At 40.4% G+C, this 9917-nt stretch overlaps 1 protein-coding gene across 16 annotated transcripts in view; it reads left to right on the forward strand.

Moving 5' to 3' along the window:
• The window catches only part of LOC122774388 (plectin-like), a 109247-nt gene extending 99450 nt beyond the window's left edge, over window positions 1-9797 (forward strand). For all 16 annotated transcript variants that reach the window (XM_044033582.1, XM_044033594.1, XM_044033583.1 and 13 more), the window contains 3 exons: window positions 1562-8644; window positions 8821-8934; window positions 9096-9797. In XM_044033582.1, the coding sequence (XP_043889517.1) occupies window positions 1562-7717 (6156 nt within the window). In that variant the 3' untranslated portion in view covers window positions 7718-8644; window positions 8821-8934; window positions 9096-9797. The remainder of the gene's footprint in view (window positions 1-1561; window positions 8645-8820; window positions 8935-9095) is intronic.
• The last annotated feature ends 120 nt before the right edge of the window (window positions 9798-9917 follow it).

Below are 9917 nucleotides of genomic sequence, written 5' to 3' on the forward strand. Positions count from 1 at the left end.
CCTCCTCGGCCAATCAGAACCCAGGAGACGTCCAACACAGAAATCAAGCCGAACTGTAGATCAGTTAAAACTACTTAACAATCCTAAAAAACGTGGGTTAATCTCCAACAATTACCAGGGAAATGTCTAAAATCTCAATATTTAACAGAGGAGTCTGGTGTATTTAGCAACAGCACTGGTGAGCGCAACTGGCATCACAAACCCTGCCGCTGTATTTCAGGCCTGTGACTGTGTCAGACGGAGTCTGTGCTCCAGTCATGAAGGAAGTACTGAACAAATACAAACAATAAACAACCGCTTTACAAGTCACGCATTTGTGTGTCGCACGTAAAACTAAGTCACCGCAGTTTCACGCAGCCGTGCAGTGATGACGCCGCCCACGTTGAGTAGGTACTTTTTTTATAGTGGAGATGCAACCTAAACCGTTTCTTGCCGAGGCAAGGCGAGCGGGGCCCATAGTGGAAAGGGACCAATAGTGGTCATTTTTCTACCGTGCCTAAAAACGTAGGTGCTGATTGGCCGAAGAGGAGACCCCGGCGTATCTGCGCACGATTGCTCTTTCTTTGCTAGAACCCGCATGTCAGTCACAGTAAATTGAAATTACATTTTAAGAATTGAATTTTAATTTTGAGAACTGAATGTGAAAATATATATAGAATTTTTCCAATGCAATGATTCAGATTACACAATACAAATTCAAATTATGTAATTCAAATTCAGTTTTTTAATGCAATTATTCAAGATTAGCCATTTAAATTAAAATATAAATGATTCAAATTCAGTTTCTGGTGGCACATATTTACTAAATCCCTCGATTTACTTCTCAGCCCTTGTGGCAGAGAACACAATTACATTGTCTCCATGTTATTACCATAAGAGTAAAACGGTGTGGATTGCTGTTTTATTCTTATAATTAAAAGGCACAGAGTTAGAGTTGAAAACAAGTGTCCATAATGTAAATGTATCACTATAATATGATATCCCTTCTAGAGTCCGTGTAAATTAAGTGAATGTTAATCTAAATGTATATACATTTGTAAGTAGACAGATGTAGTGCTTTATAATCCAGAGGGACATTTTCAGTGTTTTTTGTCAAATGGACTGCAACACTTATGTCATAGTAGCCTATTTAATTGTATTCAAATTTACAAAGAACCCGTTGTGGTTTGCTGATTATTTGAGGTTCTCAGTGCTAGGTGTTAGAACAACTAAGATATTTTACTAGTGCAGACGGTCATCAGTCTATTTCAAATTTAAGTGTATCATTCCATGAACGTTACACACAAGCAGTCAATTTTAATTTATTGTCCAACTGAAGGCAGACTAGAATTGTGTGTCAAAAACTGATTTAAGTTCACGCAATTTTTCGTCTTGTAACGATCAACAGTTTATTGAATTTTTATAGTTTTATACATTGCATAAGCAGAGTGCATTGTCAAAGTTGTATCTATTAATAAAAAATAAAAACATTTAAAAATATAAAATATTTAAAGATTTACAGATGTGTACATAAAGCTAAAATCATATTCTAACTTGTGTTTTCTCTTTTTTTTTTTATCAGATTGCTGATGCACAGCAAAAACAAATGGAACACGAGAAAACAGTACTCCAGCAGACTTTCCTCACAGAGAAGGAAATGCTGTTAAAGAAGGAGAAACTAATTGAAGATGAGAAAAAGAAACTTGAGAGCCAGTTTGAGGAAGAGGTTAAAAAGGCCAAGGCTCTCAAGGAAGAACAGGAACGGCAGAGACAGCAGATGGAGGAGGAGAAGAAGAAACTCCAGGCTAACATGGATGCAGCTCTAACCAAGCAGAAACAGGCTGAGATAGAGATGCTTAACAAGCAAAAAGCAATGCAAGAGCTGGAAAATAAGAGATTAGAACAGGAAAGGATTCTTGCAGAGGAGAACCAGAAATTGCGTGACAAGTTGCATCAGCTTGAGGAAGCACAGAAAGACCAGCCAACTAGAGAAACTGTAACAATAGTCGAGACAACAAATACAGTTTACAATGGCCGGAATGTCAGCGATGTGATAGACAGTGTAGAGAAACCTGATCCATTGGCTTTTGATGGCATTCGTGAAAAAGTACCTGCAAGCAGACTTCATGACATTGGTCTTTTACCCAAGAAGGACTTTGATAACTTACAAAAAGGCAAAACAACTGTGCAAGAACTAGGTGAAACTGAACCTTTAAGAAGAATTCTCAAAGGAAAGCATGGCATTGCTGGTGTTTTGACACCATCTAATCAAAAGATGTCCATTTATCAAGCATCACAAGAGAAAAAGATTACTCCAGGCACAGCTCTGGTCCTTCTTGAGGCACAGGCTGCCACAGGTTTTATTTTAGATCCTGTTGAAAATAAGAAACTCTCTGTCAATGGGGCTGTCAAAGACGGCTTGATTGGCCCTGAATTACATGACAAAATGCTTTCAGCTGAGAGGGCTGTTGTCGGCTACAAAGATCCATACACTGGTGGGAAGATCTCTGTGTTTGAAGCTATGAAGAAGGGTCTCATGGATCATGATCATGCCATCAGAGTCCTTGAGGCTCAGCTTGCAACTGGTGGCATCATCGACCCTATCAATAGTCACCGTGTACCAAATGAAACAGCCTACAAGCAGGGACAGTATGATGCAGAAATGAATAAGGTCATGGAGAACCCCACAGATGACACAAAGGGATACTTTGACCCCAGCACTCAGGAACCTTTAACATATTCTGAGCTAATGGCAAGATGCACCACTGACCCTGACACAGGTCTGCTACTCCTTCCAATTACAGATAAAGCTGCTCAGTGCTCAAGTATGTACACAGAGGAGGAGACGAAGGATATGTTCAGCAAAACAGCGGTGTCTGTTCCATTTGGAAAATTCAAGGGAAAGAATGTCACCATTTGGGAAATAATTAATTCCGAGTATTTCACTGAGGACCAGAAAAGGGACCTTCTCCGTCAATACAAGACAGGCAAAATCACAATTGAAAAACTCATTAGGATTGTGATAACTGTGGCAGAGGAGAAAGAAAAGAAGAATGAAATTGCATTTGATGGTCTAAGAGCACCTGTCCCTGCCACTGAGCTTCTTGAATCCAAGACCATTGATAAAGACCTGTACAACAAATTGCAGAAGGGAAAAGCGACAGTCAAAGAGGTGTCTGAAAAAGAGCATGTCCGTAAAGCACTGAAGGGTACAAACTGCATTGCAGGTGTAGTTGTTGACTCATCCAAGGAGACAATGTCCTTTTACCAAGCTATGAAGAAGAACATTATGAGGCCAGGGCCTGCCTTGGTTATGCTTGAAGCCCAAGCAGGATCAGGATACGTAGTTGACCCTGTTCATAATCAGAAATACACTGTTGATGAAGCTGTCAAAGCAGGTGTTGTTGGTCCCGAGCTGCATGAAAAGCTTCTGTCTGCAGAGAGAGCTGTTACAGGTTACAGAGATCCATACACTGGAAAGACCGTATCTTTGTTTCAGGCTATGAAAAAAGACCTTATACCAAAGGAACAAGGGGTGAGACTGCTTGATGCCCAAATGACCACAGGTGGCATCATTGATCCAGTGAAAAGCTATCGTATTTCACATGATGTTGCCTGCAAGAGAAATTATTTTGATGATGAAATGAAGCAGGTTCTAAGCAATCCCACTGATGAAACTAAATGCTTCTTTGACCCCAACACAAAAGAAAATGTCACCTACTCACAGCTTTTCAAGAGATGTGTCACTGACAAGACAACCGGTCTTCAGCTTCTTCCTCTTTCTGATGAAGCAATCAATGAAAAGGAGGAGCCAACATACACAGAAGCTCAGGCAAAAGAGGCTATGGCTCAGGCAACTGTTGAGCTTGACTCTGGACCATTTAAAGGCAGAAAGATGACCATATGGGAAATCATCAACTCTGAATATCTCACTGAGGAACAAAGGCTTGACCTCCTCAGACAATTCAGGTCTGGAAAGATCACAATTGAGAAGATAATCAAAATCTTTATCACAATTGTGGATGAGAAAGAGGCCAAGAAAAAAGAACAGTTCAGCTTCAAGGGTCTCAGAGCTCCTGTCCCAGCAGCCTCTCTGTATGATTCCAAAATCATTGACAAACCCACCTTTGAGCTCCTTCAACAAGGCAAAACAACACCTAACCAAGTCAGTGAGAATCCCAAAGTCAATAAATACCTTCAAGGATCTGATAGCATTGCTGGTATCTTCCTTGAGCCAACAAAAGAGAAAATGAGCATTTATCGGGCTATGAAGAAAAAGCTCCTCAGACATAATACAGGTCTTTCACTTCTTGAGGCTCAGGCTGCTACTGGGTTCATTGTAGATCCAGTGAAGAACCAGTTCCTCTCAGTTGATGAGGCAGTGAAATCAGGCCTTGTAGGTCCAGAGCTACATGAAAAACTCCTCTCTGCAGAAAAAGCTGTCACTGGTTATAAAGATCCATTTACTGGCAGCAAAATCTCCCTCTTTGAAGCAGTGCAGAAAGATCTCATCCTCAAGGAGCAAGCCATGCCAATGTTGGAGGCACAAATGGTCAGTGGAGGTATCATTGACCCTGTAAAAAGCCATCGTGTCCCAAGTGATGTTGCATATGACAGAAAGATTTTCAGCGAAGAAATTGCTAAGACCCTATCTGAACCATCAGATGAAAACAAGGTTTTCTCAGACCCAGGAAGTGATGACAATGTGACCTACAGGCAGCTTAAAGACAAATGCCAAAGAGATGCAGAAACAGGTCTGTACATTCTGCCACTCTCCAAACCTCAGTCCCCAACTATTGTGGAGAAGACCTATCTCTACACAGAGGAACAAACACAGAGTGACCTGTGCAACACCCAAATTGATATTCCAATCGAGGGCCTTGCTGACAAACCATTGAACCTCTGGGATGTCATGAACTCAAATCTCATTCCAGAAAGTGAAAGGCAGAAGCTTATGGATCAATATCGCTCTGGTAATATCACCAAAGAAAGGATGATCATCATTATTATTGAGATTATGGAGCAGAGAGAGATAGTTAGAAATGACAGTCCCTTGTCATACATGACATTACGGAGAAGAATAACTATTGAGGAGCTCTACAGTGCCCGCATCATTGACTTGGAGACGTACAACCTCCTTAAACAGGGCAAGCGGAATATCCGTGACATTATGGAGATGACCAATGTGAAACAGTATCTCTATGGCACTGGCTGTGTTGCTGGGGTCACAACTGACTCGAGCTCCAAGATAAGCATATACCAAGCGATGAAGAGAGGTTTCCTTAAACCAGAATTAGCCATGAGCCTCCTAGAAGCACAAGCTGCCACAGGATTCCTTGTTGATCCAGTTCAGAATGAGACACTAACTGTGGACGAAGCCGTCAGGAAAGGTGTTGTTGGCCCTGAGATCCATGACAAACTTTTGTCAGCTGAAAGAGCAGTCACAGGATATAAAGATCCATACAGCTCCAAAATCATATCTCTTTTCCAAGCTATGAAAAAGGATCTTGTTCCAGAGGATTATGCCCTAAAGATGTTAGAGGCACAAACTGCCACTGGGGGTATTATTGATCCTGAGTTCCAGTTCCATCTGCCAGCAGACATTGCCATACAGCGAGGTTATATCAACAAGGAAACTAATGAGAGACTGGCTGGAGATGTTAAAGGCTTCATTGACCCTGTCACAGACGAGAAAGTAACATATGCAGAACTACTAAAGAGATGCAAGTTAGATGGTGGATTGCGCCTCCTTTCCCTGGGAGACAAGAGGCTGACCTTCAAAGGTCTAAGGAAACAAATCACAATGGAGGAACTCATCAGCTCACAAATTATTGACCAGGAGACTGTCACTCAACTGAATGAAGGTCTCCTTACAGTGGAGGAGGTGAGCAAGAGACTATCAAAGTACCTTGAGGGTACAAGCTGTATTGCGGGTGTGTTTTTAGAGTCCACAAAGGAGCGTCTATCAATTTACCAGGCCATGAAGAAGAACATGATTAGACCAGGAACTGCATTTGAGCTGCTTGAGGCTCAGGCAGCTACCGGCTATGTCATTGATCCAATCAAAAATCTTAAACTGACTGTCAACGAATCAGTGAAAATGGGAATTGTGGGTCCAGAATTTAAAGACAAGCTCCTCTCTGCTGAGCGCGCAGTGACAGGGTATAGAGATCCTTACTCGGGCAAGACCATCTCCCTGTTTCAGGCCATGAAAAAAGGTCTCATTCTGAAAGACCATGGTATCCGTCTTCTGGAAGCCCAGATTGCCACTGGTGGAATCATTGACCCAGAGGAAAGTCACAGAGTGCCAGTTGAGGTGGCCTACAACCGTGGCTTCTTTGATGAGGAAATGAATGAGATCCTGACAGATCCATCCGATGATACCAAAGGTTTCTTTGACCCCAACACAGAGGAAAACCTAACGTACCTCCAGCTCATGGAAAGGTGCATCACTGATCCCGACACAGACCTGGTGCTCTTGCTATTGAAAGATAAGAAGCGGGAAAGGAAGACCTCCTCCAAATCCTCAGTTCGTAAACGCAGAATTGTCATTGTAGATCCAGAGACAGGCAAAGAAATGACAGTGTATGAGGCCTACAGGAAGGGACTCATTGACCATCAAACCTACTTGGAGCTTGCCGAGCAAGAGTGTGAATGGGAAGAGATTACAATGACTTCTTCTGATGGTACTGTCAAATCCATCATCATTGACAGGAGATCAGGGAGACAGTATGATGTTGATGATGCTCTTGCACGTGGCCTCATTGACCAGAACTCTCTTGATACATACCGAGCTGGAAATCTGTCCATCACAGAATTCGCTGACAAGCTTTCTGGAAATATAGGGGGATCCCGTTCTCGAACATCATCCTTTGGGTCCACCGCTGGTTCCTCTTACTCCTCTCCTATGAGCCCTATACCCTCCATTAAGGCACCTGCAGTAATATGGAATGACCCATCAGAGGAGACTGGCCCGATAGCAGGAATATTGGACATTGACACACTGGAGAAAGTGTCTATCACAGAGGCAATGCACAGAAACCTGGTGGATAATATCACAGGACAAAGATTGTTGGAGGCCCAGGCATGCACAGGAGGAATAATTGATCCCACAACTGGAGAGAGGCTGTCGGTCACTGATGCTACAGAGAGAAGTCTTGTGGACAAAATCATGGTTGATCGCCTCAACCTTGCTCAAAAAGCATTCAATGGATTTGAAGACCCGAGAACTAAAGTAAAGATGTCTGCCTCACAGGCTCTAAAGAAGGGCTGGTTATATTATGAGGCTGGCCAGCGTTTCCTTGAGGTTCAATATCTGACTGGTGGACTTATTGAGCCTGAGGTCGAGGGGAGAGTGTCCCTTGACGAATCCATCAAGAAGGGCACAATTGATGCTCGCACTGCCCAGAAACTAAGAGATGTCGGTGCTTATTCTAAATACATAACATGTCCAAAAACCAAACTCAAAATCTCCTTCAAAGATGCCATGGACAGAAGTATGGTTGAGGAAGGATCAAGTCTAAGGCTTCTGGAGGCCTCCTCGCAATCCAGCAAAGGCCTTTACAGTCCCTACAATGTGAGTGGCTCTGGATCTGCCTATGGTTCCCGGAGTGGCTCAAGAACTGGATCCCGATCAGGCTCAAGGAGAAGCAGTTTCGACGCTGGCAGCGGCTTCAGCATGAACCTCTCATCCTCCACCTTCATGTCCTCTTCATCTGGCTATGGCCGCAGATTCTAAATAGCTCTTTTTCTTTCTAACAACCTTTGAAGAAGCAACAATCTGAATGCAGTTTTATTCATATTGTTGCTTTACATCTGCATTTCTCACAGGAAAAAAATAGTTACAGTAACAAAGAAAATATAATTTATTTATTCAACCCTGCATGTGGTCACTAGTTTTTATTGAGTTTCTCATATAGCAGATGTCTAAACATGTGCTTCATTCACGGAGACATACTTTAACCAAGCATTACTAAAGATATATTAATTTTAGTGCTGACGACAGTCAGCTTCTACTTTTAGAGCAATGAAATTTCAGCTATTTTAAGTGGCCATGGTTTTACACTTTGAAAATAAATTTGTATACTTAAGCTTTCTGAAACTAATATATAATGTATGTATGTCAAACAGAAATATTTTCCAGTATTCCTCGTTTCCTTTGACATTCAAGAGTATTTTCTATTTTTATCTTTTTTTAGAAGTAATGAGATACTGTATGTCAACATAGTTCTGATGTTTTTTAACAGATTCTAAAATAAAATAAAAACATAGATGCCTTCAAATTTCGGAATGTTTGTATAGAATATAAACACATTTCTTGATATTTGTGTTCATGATTTTATGTTAAAAATGTTACCTGGGTATCTAAAATACCCAGGAAGGACACACAGTGTGAGACACTACAAAGTGAGACACTACAAGAAGTGCCAGAATAATAATTATGCAGACTGTTTCCAAAGTTAGTTTCACACCTGTCATTGCTTTGTACTCATCTATATTCAGTGGACTTTTTGCTTATTATTTTTATTATTATTATTCATATGCACCAAGTTTTTTGGATTCTTTATTTTCACCATCAAACAAGTGTTCCTGAAAAATCCCAAGATGATGTCAGACTTGATCCTGCTCTCCCATACAGACCCTTCCTCCTGTTATTTTGGTTCTTGTAAGTTGAAACAAGTTTTATTCATGTGTGTATTTGTTCTGCTTCTTTCATCCTGGCATGTAAATTTAATGCAATTCCATGATCCCAGTTTTCCACTGTCATGTTGGTGAACTCTTTCTGTTCAAAAATCCTAATCAGTGCTGTTTACTCTTGCTTCTTCTTGTGTTTTTCTACAGCCGCCTCAGTCCAGTAGACAACATCTGAGCACAGATACTCAGTTGGCTAGTGCTTGTGGTCCCCTCCTCTTGGATGGATTTGTGAGTCCACATCACCACCATGCAAGAGGACAGGTAAAGTCTACATTTAAGAAAATATTTTTAAATTTAATTTGCAGAATTTGAAGAAAGGTTTTATTACGATTTGTTTGGCAATATTAGTTCTTCATGTTTTGGCTGCCTTGTTTATGTTGATTTTGATTTTTAATTCATAGCTATTTTTCTTTTGTTTCTAGATCTGCAATTGCGTAAATCCATAATTTCCATTGCTCATCACATTTGAAGAAAGCTGAGGCAGAGTCCACCTGACATCATCTTGGGATGCCTTTTTAGGAACACATTTCATTCTTTTCTTTTTTTTCATGTATTACTTGAATAATAATAGTTAAGTTGATTAATGATAAACTGCACATCTTCATTTCACTAGTCTTATGTCCACTAATTATCTTTTTTTTGTCTGTAAATTCAGATCAGCCAAAGCGCAAATAAAAGACATGTTGAGAATTGTCACATCTGATACACTACACTGCATGAATCGATGTATTATATCAAATTAAATTGTTCTTTTGCGAACTGAAAAAAAGCAACTGCTTTAAGCTTTATTTTTGCTTCTAGTTATTTTTCCACAGCTTTTATTTCTCTTCAGTGTTTTACCTCTGTGAATCCTTATTCTTCTGTTTTCATCACATTTTTTTTTTGAAATATTAAAGATTTGCCTTGCATGTTTCATTAACTTTTCCAAGGATTTTTGGGGAAACTGTTGATGTGAAATAAACACAACTGCTGAGGATGACTGTGCTAACTATATTATTAGCAACATATAAAAATCACAAACTAACTGGTTTGGTTATACTGAGGCAGATTTTGCTTTGAATGAAATGAGTGGATTTATTGCTTTTGAACATAACACTGTTGTAAATAAATATGCTCTGAAGAGGCCCCTCTTGTCATCCATATATTGATAGTGATTTCCAGAATGTGTCATTTTTTTATTACTCGTGTTACATTAGATCACTCATGACCAAATGTGTGCAAATGAGCAAATAAGGTCGTTCATA

Source organism: Solea senegalensis, linkage group LG9 (assembly GCF_019176455.1).
Source record: "Solea senegalensis isolate Sse05_10M linkage group LG9, IFAPA_SoseM_1, whole genome shotgun sequence".
Taxonomy (NCBI): Eukaryota; Metazoa; Chordata; class Actinopteri; order Pleuronectiformes; family Soleidae; genus Solea; species Solea senegalensis.